The following is an 18,487-nucleotide window of genomic DNA, read 5'->3' on the forward strand; positions in this document are numbered from 1 at the left end:
TGCAGAGATGGTTGTTCTTCTGGAAGGTTCTCCTCTCTCCACAGAGAAATGCTGGAGCTCTTTCAGAGTGACCATTGGGTTCTTGGTCACCTCCCTAACTAAGGCCCTTCTCTCTCGATCGCTCAGTTTGGCTGGGCGGCCCGCTCTAGGAAGAGTCCTGGTGGTTCCAAAGTTCTTCCATTTATGGATGATGGAGGCCACTGTGCTCATTGGGACCTTAAATGCTGCAGAAATGTTTCTGTACCCTTCCCCAGCTCTGTGCCTTGATAAAATCTTGTCTCTGAGATCTACAGACAATTCCTTGGACTTCATGGCTTGGTTTGTGCTCTGACATGCACTGTTAACTGTGGGACCTTATATAGACAGGTGTATGCCTTTCCAAATCATGTCCAATCAACTGAATTTTTCACAGGTGGACTCCAAACAAGTTGTAAAAACATCTCAAGGATGATCAGTGGAAACAGGATGCACCAGAGCTCAATTTTGACTGTCATGGCAAAGGCTGTGAATATTTATGTACATGTGCTTTTTTTCGTTTTTTTATTTTTAATAAATTTTCAAACAAACCTTTTTCACATTGTCATTATGGGGTATTGTTTGTAGAATTTTGAGAACAATAAGGAATTTAACCCCCCAGTGTAACAGTGCAACAGTGTAATGAATCCCTGTAATAATTTTCACAATGACAAAGGTTAGTCTGATGAATCTTTATGATTGCAGCAAAGGATTTGGTGGGAATTAAAATGAACTATGATAGGTTACACAGAAGAACCCTAAAAAAAAAAAAAAAGTGCTGCAGGTACTTTCAAGGTGGAAAAAAAGAAATAAATATATCACTGCAAAGCTGGTTCTAATAGTGAACCAAACAATGATTAATTAAACAAATAAGACCTTGGTGAATGATATATTGCCCTGAGAATCATTTGTAAATAAAAAGGTCCTTACCTGTAGTATCTGGACTGCAGGTAAGTGGAGCAGACAGCCTTGGAGACATGGCTAGCTGAACCAAAGTCAATGACCTTGACTCTGTAGGGCTGCCTGGAGGGGTCCACCAGCATGATGTTCTCTGGTTTCAAGTCAGCATGGATCAAACCTAAAGACTTCAGCTTCTTTAAAGCTGTTGCCACCTGCAAAGATTGACATAAATAAGCACAGTGTGAGCAGGTTTGGCATTCTTTGCTTCTGGGCTCAAAACTAGCAGTCCGTGTTCCAGAGCCCTATAAAAACAAAAGCCACAATTACCAAAACATTCTTTAAATCTCAGGCTGCCAACAGTTTGAAATGTGTTGTTGATTCATTTTGGCCACTTAGCTTAGCACAAGGCTGTGTTCTCTATTGCAAAGAAGGTCACTTTACCTGTTGCAAAACAGGCCTGATGATTTTGAGCGGCAGTGGACTGAACTTGTTCTGTTTAAGGAAGTCATAGAGGTTTTGCTCCAGCATCTCAAACACCAGGCAGGTGTGGCTACGGTGCTGAAAGCACTCCAGAGCACGCACCACATTGTGCTCATCTGCATTTTCACTGCTCAACCGGGCCAGGATCTCCACCTGGGAATTCACAAAAAAGGAAGGAAATAACAGGCACGGGTCAAGGGGGGGGGGGGGAAAGAAATTTTTGGTAAAAGAACGCCGTATTTGGAAAGAGCAAACACAATCTCTGTTGCAAGTAAAAATGGCAACAGAACTAGTGTTGCTGTTGTTCTGTCATGTGCTGATGTCCAAACAAAATTGCAGCCACAAGCAAATAGTGTCGAAAGCCAAAAGGGTTGCAATTTGTCTCCTTTTGCCCACTGTGTTTTACAGATGCCAGCACAAACACCGACTCCAAAACACTTTCTCCCAGCACAGGTACACAGAGCAGCATTCACAAAGGCAGAGTGCCATTTTCTACAGCGTTCCTAAACACTGGCTGGCAAGATAAAACAGGTATAAAACATCAAACAGGAGTTAAAAGGGGACAAATCATGACCCATTTGGCTTTTGATACACTAGGGCACCACTCCTACCGATTTTAAAGTTAATCCATAAATTTAACTAAAAAGCTGACAGATACATTTGCTCTACTCACACCACAAAAACATCAAATCCTCACCTCAATCTGTCCCTGACGTGCATAGGATGGATGGTTCTTCAGTATTTTAACAGCCACCACTTCACTTGTTCCCCTCTTCCAGCATTTCACCACTTGACCAAAGGTACCACGACCCAGAAATTCCAAGACCTCGTAGCTATTCTTCATGGAGCAAAGGACCTCATGCTGAACTAACTGATAATCACCATCTCCTGAGTCGGTCCTGGTCACTGTAGCCCCTGCAACTGCATCAGTACTAGTAACAGGCCTGACTTCAGTGCCGTCCACCCCAATTCCCACACGGGTCACTCCATCAACCCTGTTGTGCTGAGTAGGCAGTGTCCCTGAACCCTCTACTCTGGTAATGTCAGCATTGTTCCCAGTGCTGGTTTGCAACATGGCCACAGGGGGAGGAAATGAAGGTTTAGCAAATACCTCCTCCACTATCTGCATGGTTCCGATGCAGCTGTTCTCCAGCAGTTGTTCTCCACTTTCACATCTCTGGGTGGAGCCTGTGTCTAGCAGGTTAATGTACCCCCCTCTCACTTGAATTCTTTTGTTTCTGCCCTCTGCTCTGATACAGGCCCTCCTAAATAGGCCACAGTCCAAGCTTCCTACTGATGGAGTTCCACCACTGTCCCTGAAAGGCCTCACTTCCTGTCGGCCTCTGCCCTGGCAAAGTAACACCTGATCCTGGATCTCAACTGGACCTACTCCGTGTCTCTCCCACCCCTCCTCTGTCCGTAATCCTGGCGTCTGTAATGCCCACTCCTCCCTTTCTTCAAGCTGAACTCCCACGTGCTGCCTTCCTGAATCAGCAGCGTTTGAGGATGGGATGACGTTGTTGGGATAGGCGATACCGTAATTGATTCCAATCACATAGGTTTTGGGTGGGGGTTGGTGCTGAAAGGCTCTGCTGGTGTTATTACTGCAGTGGGCTTCACCTGTGTGTCTGCTGGTAACGCTGCTGCTTGTTCCTAAGGCACTTGTTTGAGCTGAGTGCAGGTGTGATGGGTAGACCAAGACTTGTGAGGCCATACCTAAAAGCAGGAAATAATAAAACACAAAATATGTGTAATTTAGCTATAGCAAAGCTAACACAATTAGATTTTTAGGCTTAGGTATTAGGATTGGTCTACATTATTAATTAACATGCTGAGACAGCCTATGCCATCATTTAAATATTAAAATGAGACTGTACAAATTCACCCTGGAAAAAAAAAAACAACCCATTAACTAAGATTCTGTACACTGAGAAAAGAACTGGTTAATCGCATGCTCCCCTATCATTGTCCTCTTGAGCAAGACGACAGTCTAAATACAGCAGTCATAAAAGCTGCCAAAGTTAATACGCATCTAAGCCATCATGTCACTTTACTGCAAGTGGGCAATGGTCTAGTGTAACGGGAGGTGGGGGGAAGCCAGCTGCATCGCTGGCCTGTCCCTGCAAGCTACACTGGTGGGTCAGTTTCACACAGAGTAGAACCGCAAAGCAAGTAGCACCACAGGAAATACTACACCATAAAGCCTGATGGGTGTTGTGTAACTCTGACATTTTACAGATGTACCCGTTACACTGAAATGAATGCCAACTTATCTCAATGACTGGTTATCTCTATCTGGAAAGCTACTCAAGGTTTTAATTTTTTTTTCATGAACCACAAACATTATTGTTAGTTAATGTGATGATCACCAAGCAATGTCATCAATTTTGATGTGCTTTGAGCCCAAGTCTAAGTTACTCAAATGTTCAAGAAAATCCATCCACAGTAGCCCACTGGAAGCTCTACCGTTTATGGCCTATGCAATGCTACAGTTTAACTGATATAATTTGTGACAGTTCATACAAATACAATTAGGGCTGCAACTAACATTTATTTTAATAACTGATTAATCTGTTGATTTCTGTGATTAATTGGAGTACAAAAACATAAAGAAATCTATTTTCCACAATAAAATAAAAATGCAATAATATAAACAATGCTTTTGCAATATTCCTATGCAGTGCGTTGTTAAAACAAAAATAATTTGTTCAAGATTAGATCTTTTATACAGTGCACAGGTCCTTATATTGTTAACAAAAACACCACAATGTTTATTATTTAAAATAATTTATGTTCATAAAACACACCATGCTAATGTAAAGAGACAGCACAAATATGAATGCTACTGATGGCAGTTCAAATTAATTCTGAGTATATCTAAACCAGTGGTCCCCAACCCCCGGGCCGCGGTCCGGTACCGGTCCGTGGATCAATTGGTACCGGGCCGTACAAGAAATCATTAATTATTTCCGTTTTATTTATTATCTGAGTATGAATGATCTTTTATTTTGAAAAATGACCGCATTCTCTCGGTTACAAAACTGGCTTACTTGTGGACATATTCAGCCTGCTCAATGAACTCAATCTGTCACTTCAGGGGAAAATGACAACTGTCTTCAAGTTGGCAGATAAAGTAGCTGCATTTAAAGCCAAACTGGATTTGTGGGGACGGCGCGTCAACAGAGGCATTTTGGACATGTTTCAAACATTAGTAGGGGGCTCATTACTGATGCTCCTCAGAAAGCTTTTTGTTCCTAAAGTTAGGGAAGAGCTTAATTCGCTTTACCTACCTAACGAAACTGATCCTCAACACATTTACTCATTTACTCTAGTTAGACTATGTACTCTGCACCATCCTCATGAACCTGCATGTGTCCTCAATGTTCCTGCACACACCATTATAACTTAGTTTTTCTTATTGCTGGTGGTTTTAATGTTGTGGTAGACAGAGCCAGTATGGGAAAAATGTAATGCTGGCAATGACTGACATGTCAGAACACACAGTGCATCATAGTTGGCTGAATGAGGCTTCATAGCCACAGATAGACAACATTAAAACTACCTCATGGTTTTAATGTTGTGGATGATAGCTGTAATACTTGTATTTTTACATGTGTTTCATGTTTAGCTAGAATGGAATACAAATGCAAATGCATTTAACACCCATTATAAGCAGCCTATGATACACAGTCCACTGTTGTAGCCTATAGGCTAATTGGCATCACAATACAGCATAATGCATTACTGTCATACTCCCCTGCCAGAACAGATACGTTTTGCATATTTTGTGCTGGACAGTCTTCTGTCTGGTTGTAAAATAAAATGCTCTGGTCATTCACTTTTCTCTACTGTAACTTCTGCCCTGCTTCCACCGTTTTTCAAATGTTCTAATATGCCTTGCTGACGTAGTCACCCAGTCATCTCACACAGTTATAGTATGTGACTAAAACCAACAAACTAATAATTAAATGAATTGCCAGTCATTTTTATTATTGATTAGTTGTAACTAGTAACTTTAGCCCAGAAATGAGCTGCACTAGCCAGGCGAGTGAGAGAGCTGAGATGTGCACAGACATCAGCGAAGAGCAGAAATTCTTCTTCTTCTTCTTCAAAAAAGGAGCTACAAATAAACATATACAAATGGCAAAGCGCACAATTCATCAGTTTGTACTTAAACTGAAATATAACAGCCGCATTACCATCTTCGTCGTCACTGTCATTATCATAATGTTGACTGCTAGGCTATAGAGCACTACAGTGACTACAACAAAAGAGGTGCAAACTTGTTCCTGACTGATTTTCCCATTTGTTGTGTTCCATAAGTCTCTCTGTGAATTTATTATAAATACCGGACATGCACATTGGAGGGTAAGAGCATTTAAAATTATTTGGGGAAAATGCTGATTCTTTTGCATTACACTGAAAAACGGAAGTGGTGCTACCCAATCTGGCACTGGTGCCACCATCTGAGATTGGAGACACCAGTGCCAGTAGTATGAAATGTTATTCTAGAGCCCTGTATGTCTACATCTACTTTTAAAGGTTACCTCTGTCTGACACAAAGTTGGTTTAGTAGATAATCTGATTTGTGATGTTTTAATATACATGTTCTGGAAATGTTCCCCTGAACCTGAGCTAAAACAAAATGATTCCATATGGTTTTTCCATTGTACACAGATTTAATACTATCTGACTATTTTATGACTTGATACTAAATGGAGAATATCACAAACAGGGTGTCACACATGACTGTGCATATCAGGCTTTAAACAATAAATGCACTATTGTCAAGTTCCAAACTATTTAAATTCCTGTCCTTGCAGCAAGTCATGACACCATGATAACTGCTGAAAACAAGCCAAGGCCAAGCCTTTCAGCCACACTTCCTGAATATTACCAAAGACAGGCATATAGATGGTGTCTGAGTTTGCATTCAGACTCATCTGATTCCAGTTTTAAGGTTACATCACACATTAATGAAGCTAGTTGTCTTATGTGTGAAGGTTTGTTTGGCAAGAAAGGCCTGCTGACAGCCTTCCGAACTAGTGAAGCTGTCACACACAGGCTCAGACAAGCACAGGGGTGTGCCTCAGCGGCAACATTACAATACAGCACACTTCACTTCTCATGACTTGTAGGGCTGGCCATTTTTAACAGATATGCTGCTGAAAGAGATTACCAGCCACTGACTGTTTTGACCAAACCTTTCTTTTAACCTGCAAAATATGGCTGGATACAAAACTCACAGTGCAAACCTGAGCTGACTACTACTGTAACAACTGGTAAACAAATGTAGGAGCTCTGCTTCTCATTAATGTTCTATACAACAAACTGGAAGCTATAATTAAAATTCTTGCAGTCAACAGAGGCATCTAGAACAGTAAAAATTCTTCCCACTATGTTTCCCATGTTTCTGCATTTTTCCTTGCAATCCTTTCAGGTCTCCTCTTCCTGGACCTCCATGTCCCCTTCCTACCTAGCTACTGTATAAAAACACATTTTGATTTAGTGTTAAACCAGTTAAACTTTAGTGTTAAACCAGTTAAACTTTAATAACATAAATCAAATATATTTACAGCAGTAAAATCATCAAGCATATTTGACTAGATGTGGTCCTTGGGTTCAAATGCCAATTCCCAGAATTTTGCAACCCTACTTCCCACTGATAAGTAACGCTCAAAATCATAATCTGTCAAAAACTTGCAATAAGGCAAAAGAACCACTACCATATGGCTGGTACAGTGCAAATATCTGCACATTTGCCAAGGTGCCATACCCTCTGTCAGAGGAACATTTGCACAGACAGCTGTGATACCTCCTCTCTTTCCTCTCACTGCCAAACTAGGTAGCTTGATATCTCACAGGGTGACAAGACCTAAGCCTGAAATGGAGATCATGACACAGGTGTGAATGTGCGCATGTGTCTTTGTGGTGTATGTCACAATTGTAAAAGAATGCCAGCTGTACACGCAATTTGTTACTGATCAATCTAGCAGACAGTTAACATATGGGAGGGGTGGTGTGTGTACATAAATGTGGGTGTACTTGGGGGACGGGCACCACCAGCCTAGACACCTGTTGAAACTTATGCTTTAAGTGACAGGCAGCTGAATAATGGGTGTATGACACTACACAAGATAGATAACAACTTATGCATACCTAAATTTAACAACCAACCTAGACAAGTTATAACGTGCTTACTGTGACACATGAGCTGCGTTATTTTTACGTAACGTTAATAAACGTAATCTATGTCCACAAGTGCAACGTTAACGTCTCACAAAATACATAACGCTAGTTAACTTACTCAAACCTAATCAAGCAGTATCATGCTGTTCATAGACATGTAGACAATAATTCCCCATTTGCTTTAACTAAGTTAATTAGCTTTTGCTGCTAACACGTTTGCCAAAGGGTGCAAACTGAAGTTGGCTAGCTTAACAGCTAACTAGCTAGCTGTTAGCGAAGTCCTTTCAACGATAAAACGATGAAATAGTCAAACATCAGGGCAACACAGAAAGTGTATTTAACATTATATCTGGTCAGATAAGAGAACATACCTTCAGTAAGACCAGCAAATCGTATCACCCAGAGCGTTAAGGGACAGGTTAGCGACAAGGTCCCGCACCACCGTCAAACCCTGTAATAATAACGATGATGCTGTTGGTGCCATCTTGTTCAACGACGAGGAGAGACCGAGCGACTTTTCGCACATTTGAACCTCAAAATTAACGCAAACAACTAGCTATTAAGAAAACCAGCAATGAACCATGGTTTCGACAGCTGTCAGGTTTCACCAAACGTCGCTCTTGTGTCCACTCAAGACAAGTAATCCGTGTTTCTAAACTTTTGCATTCTAATACGCCTCCTTCTCGACAGAGGTAACTACTGGCCACTTGCTGTGGTGCAGGTTTCGCTAGCTTGTTGCTAGCTTGTTGCTAGCTACTTGCTTATCCTCTGCCTGTGGGGAATGTGGGAGAGAGCGAGGGAGGGGAGTAGTGCTGTTTATCATATTGTAAAAACCATTTGACTCGCATATTTTACTGCATTAGATATATTTGGATTAAACTGTATTTAATACTCCACATTTATTTACTTGGATCATTCAAATATTCTTATCTAATTTGTATGTCAACTTTAGTAACATTTTATTTTACAGGTCTGTAAATTCCACTTCAGTTCCAATTTCCTAATAAGTTTCCTAGAAGGAAACCATATCATTTGGTACTAATTATAAGTAAAACTAGTAAGTGATTAGTTGGTACACTTAGAGTCGTTTCTAAATGCTAAATTAACACAAACTTAAGGCTTTTATTCAAAGGACAGAAGGTGAGCTACATCTGCAAAGCGTAAAATTTGTATACAAACCATACAATTTAGCATCAATGATAACATTTCAAATAATAAATGAATAGTACATATTAACTGGGGTTTAAAATGAGCAAATTTCTTTCATCAAAATTTATCTGGAATCCAATACAATAAACTCAGCACAACAGGAATAAACGAAATAAACTGTCTCAGAACTTTGTCTCTGTCTGTAGATGGTTCTTTACCAGAAACCTTCCAGAAATTATTCAGAAATAAAATAAAGCTTTATCACTTTTTTCTATTCCCAGTTACATCTATTGTTAAACTATACCTCATCCTTTCATACACATGGTTGGATTATCAACTAAATGGGGATTTGCCTTAGATCTAAAACCCTCAGGGGCCCCTGAAGTGCATGCCAGTTGGCTTAGCTAATTTTTGTATTGCAAATTCAATGAGACATTTTCACATCTAAAGTATACTATCAGATGAGAATGATTTTTAATTCTTTTCTTTCTACCTTCTGTGGGTGTGTTTGTGTGTGAGGGCTACTTCTATTACATTTATCCTAGTTTATTGTGCTGCAGCAGTGCATAATTCTTTTTATTAAAAAAAGTTGGTGCCAGGTATGGCTATGGCTAATTTTGCCATAACTGATTTGATTCGATCTGTGCTTTTCTCACTGTACAGTATATCCCAAAATGTTTTTTATGAAAAATGATTATTCCTTTATAACATTTAAGACATGCATATTAGGCATTGATAGTCCTGCCAGTGCCCTTGAGCCAGGCACAGAACTGCAGGTGGTATCTGGGTTATGCCACGTGAATGCCCACTGACTGACTAAAAGGCAGGGGAGGCTTTTCTCAAATCATCAGTGAAGAACACATTTCTTTCTTATAAGATTCACAATACAGCTAGGAAAGGACAGGACTCCAACAGTAAGTGAGAATTTAACAGTTATGAACAAATACCCACACTGGAACAGGAAAACTTGCTAAAGCATTGATCAGACCAGAACAGGTTCCATTCAAGGCATGTGGGGCTGTGTTAGGCCAGTTTCATTTTCCATTTGGGATTTACAAAGTTCACTAAAATTTCACAGTCACTTAAAAACAAGTCAAAACACATAAACACCAAAACTGGGACACAGAATGGCAGAAAATCAGCTAGTCACTATGCTCACAGACAAAACCATTCAAACATTGTTGTTCAGGACAGGACTCGATGTTAGCACCACAACAGACCAGATTCAAATGCAATGGCTGCTTGAAGATAACGTGGTCCAGTTTTAAAACACAGCCAAATTTGCAGAGATGTCTCTATATTTTTGTCCTGCCCAGCTACAGTGCATACATGACAGGGTCAGAATATTTCTTAACACCTCTGAATATAGTCTAGTCAAGTACAACACCACCTTTAGCTATGACCTCAATCATAAAAATATAATAGAATTTATACATTTATGAAAATTTCACAAAAATTGAAACATTTTGAGCTTCATAAACAGATGTGAAAGTGGGAGTGTTGGACTGAAGTGCATACAATTGTATGCACTTCAATGCATAATAATGCAAAATTAAGTACAGTTGTACCTAATATTGCATTTTTAATACAAGTCCCAGTTATATGAAATAGTTAATTTGAACTCTGGCTCCACCTGCCTTCTGATTTAGGTATCTTATGTGAGCCACTTAGTGTAGTGGAAATGACAATGACAGGTTCCTATAGCTGTTTTCACATAATGCTCAGTATAGAAAGCAACATCACACCAGTGGTTCAGTCGCCACAAATTTAGTGCTGAATGAAGTGGCGGTGACCTCATAAGCTTACAAGGCCACAATCATAACATGATCTAGTCAAGTGTTCCAATAAAAGGGTGTTTGATGAAGAACAGCATCAGTCAGTTTCACCTGGCTCTCTGAAATCTCTCAGGAGAAAACCCTACTAGATGTAGAAAAGAAAAGCCTGACTGCTGTGTGGGACAAACAATGCTTTATTGGCATGTTGTAGGACCATTTACAGATGCCATTCTTCGAGTGTAATTACTCTGTAGTGAGTAAAATACGCAGTAGAAATGTTAGACACAAAAGCAAAGCAAAATGTTTGTCAAAGGTAAACAATGTAAACATTTTATAAACCATCTGAAATGTTATAAATAATTTAACTTAATTAAAAAAACACAGACACAAAGAACTTAAAAAGCAACAGTTGAAGTTGGTCCATAACACTGGTCCGGATTCCCTTCAGTACAATTTATTATTTATTTACTTTTCTCTAATATACTGTAAAGTATCTTATCTCTATATCTAGAGTGGATATAAAAAGTTTTTATGTTTGTGTTTCTGTGCAACTGTGTCACAATGACACTACTCATTTTTTGAACGACTTTTTGAATTTAGTGATAACATTTAGACACTGCATATGCTTGAGCCCCCTGTTGCTCTGCAAATCTTTAAATTCCTTTTGAGCCACTACAAAGAGTCAGACCCTCGGTGAGGCTTTCGACATTCAGGCCAAAGGTCACAGAATTTTAAACTATGGGCTGTTAAACATTTTGGGAAATACACTTATTTGCTTTTTTGCTGATGTTTATATGTGGAAAAAAATCAATATCACTGTGCACTAAATATGAGGCTACAGCCAGGCATCAATTAGCACAGCCATTCTGGTCCTGTCCAAAGTTTATCAGTGTCCTTAACCTTAAAAATCTCAGTTAAAGGTGACAAGTCAGAAGTTGAGATTCAGGCTGAGACACACACACATTCTGTTGAAGGAGATGTGTTGAGGGAATGCTAAACCCCTTTCAGTTACAATGTTTGCAAACTTGTGTGCATGAGAAATGAATTAATCTGCACATATTACTGTACCTATGTATTACTGTAGATGCTGCTGAGCAATCCAGCAGCTGGTTGTAATTTCTGCAGAGACTTCGTATGTTCTCCTTTGCATCCCACACAAGATGAGTCACAAAATTTATTTTTGTACTTCAGTTGTTGCAGAGTAAGCAAATGAGATATCATATTCATTTGTGAGCCTTGAATGTGATGGTGGGTTGACTTTGTAACCTTTGGACTAATCGAAGCTAGCCATTTTCCCTTTGGCAGTCCCTGTGCTAAGATAATCCATAGCTGGCTGTGTATGTACCAATGACATTGATCTTCTCATGTAGTTCTTAATAAGCTAATAATTCCCCAAAATGTCAAACCATTCCTTTAAGAAGCTCATTGCCACCAAGTGTTCCCCAGTTTTCCCTTCTTCCATGGAATGTGCCCACATGTCTCTGCCTGAATGCTGGCCTCTTCTTGGGTTAGGGACATTGAAATGTACATATCTAGGTCTAAAAACAGGACAAATATGTTTCATTCTCATTTCCTTCTCTCAGACACTTGATAAATAAAGACCCTGATCCTTTTCTTGTTGACTTAATCTTTAATTATATCTTAGTTTTGTTAATTTTACTGTACCTAGTCAGTTTTTTTCTAGAAACAAATACTACATGTCTATACTCTGCACATCTCGAGTAACAAACTATTTTATTTAATACCTCCGTTTATGCAAGATGACTATTGTGAGATCGCAATTATGAGGCTGGACATTAATTAAATAAGCGTCACTGTGAATTAGTGCAACTGAGATGGCAGCAATTGTTTGTTTTTGTTTTTTTTTGGTTATGTCAGTCGTTACAGATCAGCTTCCTAAACTATTTCTCTAATTCCTAACCATTCCTAGTGAGGGGAAACTGTAAAACTATAGACCACTCTCTGCATCACTTTTACTCTACACTATAGTGTTTATGTCTCTGTGCCTGAACTCTCTCCTGCTGTCACTATTTTCTGGAGAATCTTTTGGTAGAACGGGGAGAAGACCAGCTTGTTGAAGTTGACAAGACGACTGAAGCGAACGGCAAGCTCCTTCAGCTCCCTGCTGACTGGAGCCAGACCTCCGGGAAGAGGAGGAGGGGTCCTATGTTGACTGGACTCCAGGCAAGCCAGGAGGTAGGCCTGAACCCGAGAATCTGACAGGAGAAGAATTCTGTGTCACTGCCACATATGTATGTACACAGACCACACAGTCGATCACATGCTGCTGGCTGTGCTTCTAACTCTAAAAGTGAATCCCAATTCCCCTAATTGCATCCATATTTCTCTCACTTTCCCTCTTTTCCTTGCATCTTACTCCCACCCACTTAAGATGCAAGGACAGACTGCAAGGAGAGAGGAACGAGGAAGCATGTTTTAACTGACGTGAGACGTCTACTCTGATCCTTTGTGTGAATTGTCCGATAATAAGGATAATCACCTTTATTGGCCAAGTATGTTACACACAAGGAAATTGTTTCCGGTACAGAACCGAGGCAGCCATCTGCAGCGCCAACTCAACTGATGGCTCTAACCATCGGGGGCAACTTGGGGGTTCAGTGTCTTGCCCAAGGACACTTCGACATGTGGACTGAAGGCACCAAGATTCAATGAGATACTAATTTCAGATAGGGTGGGGTGTCAATGTGTAGATTTCTGCAAAGGTTGCACTTATATATCCTTGGTTATAGCTCTTCCAGGGAGCCTCCTCGTTCCTCAGTTCTCACTCTTCAGAGCAGAAATAAGAGCTCTGGAACGTCCTTCATCATGGCGGACTGGAATGACTTCCGGGTTGAGCGAGGCTCAAGGACCGAGGTACAATAAAATAAGGGAATTGGGATTCACCTAAAGTCATCATAGATGTCAGTGTTCCTACCCATCAGCTTTCGAACCGTGTTGTCTGGCTGGATGGTAGCAGAGATTTGTCCCTTCAGGGTGCTCTTGCGGTCAGCAGAGAATGGAGAGTAGCCATGCTGGCTTAGACACTGACTCAGCTCAACACACAGTTTTTCCCCGATGGTTGCTAAGGCCTCCTCTGCACTGAAAGACCTTAGGATCAGTAAGAAAAAAATATGTAATGTAGCAACACAACTTGGCTAAGAGATGTGAAACTTGTGCTTAAAAAGTTCCTTTTAAAAGCTTAAAGATCCCCAATCAAATGGCTAAATCACACTGAAGCCACTCCACCCTGACTGTAATCCTGCACTGATTATTCATATAGAGGCTTCACTGTATTAAAACCAGTCTGTGGGAGTGGTCAGAAATGTAATAAATTCAAAGATTTTTGTACTCACAGTGTGTGCATGTCTGCAAGCATGACGTTGACAATGGTTTTAAGAGTCTCCATCAGCCCTGGCAGGCCGGAGATGGCCTCCCCTGTCGTGGTGTAGACTATGAGGAGCACAGAGGAGAGCAGAACTAACTGATCAGCCTCCTGCTGCATCTCCTGGAACCGAACCTGATCCATCAACACTGTCTATACAAACAAGAAGAAGAGGAACATTTTGATGCAAACACAAGAGATGAAAAAAAAAATCACAGAGACCTAATGACCTCTGTACCTCTGGGAATGGGTCTGAGGCATGGTCCCACTTCAACAGGCGTAGGTAGGCATGATTATGGACACTGAGTGGGAGGGGTGAGGAAGGATCAGATGAGGCAGCACCAGAGCCATCCGTTCCAGCCTCTCTCAGGCATTTCACTGTGTCCTCAAGCCACTTCTTAGTGTAGTCTAAGGCATCTAAAGAGCAAAGGAACCTTTTATTCTTTACATCATTACCCATAACTATTCACAGTTGCTTTTCCAATTTGATTAATGCATTTTAAGACAGTTTTCTGCATGTTTTGCATATTGTATAGAGCATAAACCAGACTGTACTGTACTTTAGTGCTGCCTGCAACAATTATTTTTCTGATTAATCAAGTAATTGGTTGGTGTGTCAAATGGTGAAATTAAGCCCATTAATATTTTTCAAAGTCCCAAACCATCCATCCATCCATTTACTAAACTGCTTAGTCCCAAACGGGGTCACGGGGGGCTGGAGCCAATCTCAGCCAGCTGCGGGCGAGAGGCGGGGTACACCCTGGACAGGTCGCCAGTCCATTGCAGGGCTAACACACAGACAAACAACCACTCATACACACAATCACTCCTATGGGCAATTTAGAGACACCAATCAATCTATGCTGCATGTCTTTGGACTGTGGGAGGAAATCAGAGCACCCGGAGAGAACCCACGCAAGCACGGGGAGAACATGCAAACTCTGCACAGAAAGGCACCAGGTCCAAAACCAAGATAATCAATTTACAATATAAAACATTCTTCACATTTCAGATTCTGTTACAAGTGTTATGCACACTCATCAGTTATGCTTGAATAACTTTGAAAGAAAACTGAATCTACCAATCATTTAACACCAAAGAACATAAAAAGCACAACCATGGAAATGTATGCTGCTTAATTAAAGCTGCATTATTTATTTATTTGTTTGTTTTTCATTTTTATTTGTATTTATATATTTTTTGCAACACCATTTGTAAACACCTGATTCTTTAACATCAAGCATTAGCATTTGTTTGGCGTCATGTTAATTTAGCATTTTAGCTGAAAGAGGCTAAAACACTGTGGAGCATGGAGAAGCTCCATAGGTGGACGAGACTTTGTGTGAGTTTGTCACTACAATTGACCACTTGAGCAACTTACTAGGTTGTTTATCCAGAAACTCCTGGAACTTGTTCCTCTCATACTCAGCAGACTGCTGCATCAAATGAGGCCTGATGCTGGTCAGGGCAAAGTTAGCCATGTCCACCTTCATCAGGTCCAGAACAGAGAATATTGCCCTTTGAGGCAGAAGAACAGAGAATGATAGAGATAGAAGGAAGCTGGGAAAATATACATAGAACCAGTGGTGGAAAAAGACCTCAAATTGTTTACTTAAGTAAATGCAGCAATACCACAGTGCAAAATACTCTGTTATCCATACTATTACTTAAGTGAAAGTACCAAAGCATTAGCAGATATAAATATAGTACAAAAAGTAAAAGTATTCATTATGCAAATTGGTACAGTTTATACTGATGTACATCATATTATTTGATTATATGCAGTATTATGTACATCACAATTAATGTTGCAGTTAGTAAAGATAGAGCTAATTTTAACTGTCTTATATGCTTATAATTTAAATTACTGCTGGATAGCTTGTGAATTTCACACCAAGGATCAATACATCTTTTGATTATACTGTTATTAACCTCTTTCTGAAAAGTAACTAGTAACTAAAGATATCAAGTAAATGTAGTGAGTACAAAGTAAAGTATTTTATCTGAAATATAGAAAAGTATTAAGTAGCAGAAAATGAAAATACTCAGTAAAATAATGATATCTCAAAATTGTACTTAACTACAGTACTTCAGTAAAAATAATTAGTTACTTTCCACCTCTGCATATAGCAATTATAATGAAATTGCACTCTTTAAAATGTCTCACTGAGCAGCAGTTCAAATTCTAATTGATTTCTCATTAAGTCTACATTACAAATGGGGTCTTGCTTGCTCAGTCTCTTACCACCCACTAGGTTAATGTCAGTCCAGAGCACCCTGCACTGCATTAAAATTACAAACTAAAAATATCCTAAGGCCCGGAACATGCGGCACTAATATAGTCCCTCTCATCTCTTGGCTTACTTGAGCAGAGGCACAATATCGGTGATCTCCTTTAGCCTAGTGATATCCTCGTCTCTGCAGGGGGCGCACAATGAGCCCATCATTCCAATGATGAACTGGGACAGTCCACTGATGTCAAGAGCTCCATTTTCAGCCTGGAGCTGGATTAGGGGCAAGTCCAGAACTTCCTCAATATGGGAACGCAGACGACCATGGCCCGGGAGCAAGAAGGACAGTAGTGTCTGGAGGAGCAGAGAAAAGAGGATGATTGAAGACAGGCAAGAAAAGAAAGACAAAATGAGTGAAAGTAGGCAGGGATGAAAGTGGGACAGAAGGACAGTCTTGAATGCCTAACTATGGTGAAGACCCCCCTTCATCACCTCTTTAATCTCAGCAAGTAGTTTGATGGCATGGTTGTACGACGGTGGATCCTCCTTCAATTGCGCTTCCAAACAATCCCAGAATGCTTTGTGCATGATCTCCTTCACTCTGCGTTCCAAACTGTATAGGGGCAAATGACCCATTGTTAATTTTACAAAATCAAAGAAGTCACATAAAGATAAAAACTCAAGTGACAGTTATAGTATCAAATCAAATGCTCACCTTCCTTCAGGAAGCTCCGCAGGTTTAACTTGAAAATCTTGGTTGACCATTATTTCATAAGCCAAAGCCATGTTAGTGACTCCTTTAGCCGTCTCCATCAGCTCCTCCACAGAGACAAATCTGGGGGGGCTGGCTGTGAGGAAGGGAAAAATCCATCTTAAAAAGATACTTTGATTTCAAAGAGAATGCCCACATCAGTTTATACTTACAGTAATTCCAATAGGCAGAAAGAGGAAGTTTCTTTTAGGTTAGGAACACTGTCAATTTGTTTGTAAACAGAGTGCATTATCTCTTCCCTGTTGACTGCTGCACATGCTGCTCCCATGCAGCATACATTCTCTATTATATTCTTATATATTTTTATTATATTCCTGCATTTGCTGCTTAAAGTGCCTTAGATTTTGTGTTACTTATTTATCTACTTTATATTTCACTTGTATTTTTGTGGCATTCATGTGGACAACAAAGTAAGAATTTCATTGTACAGGGAAACACATTTCCTAACTGTGCATATGACAAAATAAACACTTTGACCTTGACCAACAAGCGGGTTTAGTGTGAATGTAATGCAAGCAGGCACATACAGTACCAAAAACAAGATGTGCTAATCCCCTCCTGTCATCCTGCTTTCAGAATACCCACAAATCACACTGCTAAACATACCTGCCTTAAGGTAAAATCTATATTCTTGCTGTTGACCTACAGGGTGCTGGCAGACATTGGACTACTGTTGGTCAAAGAACGAGAGAAGGCAGAAGGGTTTGTCGACAGAGGAGGCAGGAGTATAGGTCTGAGAATATGGACCCCTTAACATTGGGACAGTGACAGGGAAAAGTAGAGAGCTGGCGGACATGATAGAGAGAAGGAAGGTAGATAGACTGTGTGTGCAGGAGACCAGGTGGAAGGGTAGCAAAGCGTGTAGCATTGGATGGGGATACAAACTGTTTTATTATGGTGTGGACAGGAAGAGAAATGAGGTAGGAGTGATCCTGAAGGAGGAGCTCATGAGGAATGTTTTAGAGGTGAAAAGAGTGTCAGACAGGGTGATCAGTTTGAAGTTGGAAATTGAACGGAGAAACAGAAAGTGTATGATGACTTGTATGCCAGGCTAGACACGAGGGAAGGTGAGAAGGACAGATTAGCAAGACTGAGAGATAGAGATGGAAAGGATGTGCAACAGATAAGGGCGATTAAAGACCGAGATGGAAAGGTGCTAACAAGTGAGATGGAAGGAGTATTTTGATGAATGAGGAAAATGAGAGGGAAAGAAGGGGGAAGAGGTGAATATTAGGTAGGAAGTAGGAAGTAGCAAAGATTAGAAAGGATGAGGTGAGGAAGGCTCTGAGGAGAATGAAGAGTGGAAAGGCTGTTGGTCCAGATGACATACCTGTAGAGGTGTGGAAGTGTCTAGGAGAGACAGCAGTGGAGTTTCTATCTAGTTTGTTCAACAGGATTTTAGAGAGTGAGAAGATGCCTGAGGAATGGAGGAGAAGTGTACGAGTGCCGATCTTTAAGAACAAGGGTGATGTGCAGAGTTGTAGCAACTACAGAGGTATAAAGTTGATGAGCCACACAATGAAGCTATGGGAAAGAGCAGTGGAAGCTAGGATAAGAAAGGAAGTGGATATCTGTGAGCAGCAGTATGGCTTCA

The 18,487-nt window shown here is 40.4% G+C and overlaps 2 protein-coding genes across 5 annotated transcripts in view; both read right to left on the reverse strand.

The window, feature by feature from the left end:
- LOC109962536 (homeodomain-interacting protein kinase 3-like) overlaps positions 1–8,341 on the reverse strand; it is a 38,763-nt gene extending 30,422 nt beyond the window's left edge. For all 4 annotated transcript variants that reach the window (XM_020604347.1, XM_020604346.1, XM_020604345.1 and 1 more), the window contains exons 1-4: positions 7,956–8,341; positions 2,093–3,111; positions 1,357–1,548; positions 946–1,127 (exon numbers count right to left, since the gene is read on the reverse strand). In XM_020604347.1, coding sequence (XP_020460003.1) covers positions 946–1,127; positions 1,357–1,548; positions 2,093–3,109 — 1,391 coding nt within the window. In that variant the 5' untranslated portion in view covers positions 3,110–3,111; positions 7,956–8,341. The remainder of the gene's footprint in view (positions 1–945; positions 1,128–1,356; positions 1,549–2,092; positions 3,112–7,955) is intronic.
- A 2,346-nt stretch (positions 8,342–10,687) lies between these two features.
- tcp11l1 (t-complex 11, testis-specific-like 1) overlaps positions 10,688–18,487 on the reverse strand; it is a 14,512-nt gene continuing 6,712 nt past the window's right edge. Inside the window, exons 4-11 of the mRNA XM_020604444.1 lie at positions 16,837–16,969; positions 16,614–16,734; positions 16,255–16,475; positions 15,272–15,408; positions 14,129–14,307; positions 13,862–14,043; positions 13,444–13,616; positions 10,688–12,724 (exon numbers count right to left, since the gene is read on the reverse strand). Of these exons, the coding sequence (XP_020460100.1) occupies positions 12,501–12,724; positions 13,444–13,616; positions 13,862–14,043; positions 14,129–14,307; positions 15,272–15,408; positions 16,255–16,475; positions 16,614–16,734; positions 16,837–16,969 (1,370 nt within the window). The 3' untranslated portion in view covers positions 10,688–12,500. The remainder of the gene's footprint in view (positions 12,725–13,443; positions 13,617–13,861; positions 14,044–14,128; positions 14,308–15,271; positions 15,409–16,254; positions 16,476–16,613; positions 16,735–16,836; positions 16,970–18,487) is intronic.

This window comes from Monopterus albus, unplaced genomic scaffold (assembly GCF_001952655.1).
Source record: "Monopterus albus unplaced genomic scaffold, M_albus_1.0 scaffold65.1, whole genome shotgun sequence".
Classification (NCBI taxonomy): Eukaryota; Metazoa; Chordata; class Actinopteri; order Synbranchiformes; family Synbranchidae; genus Monopterus; species Monopterus albus.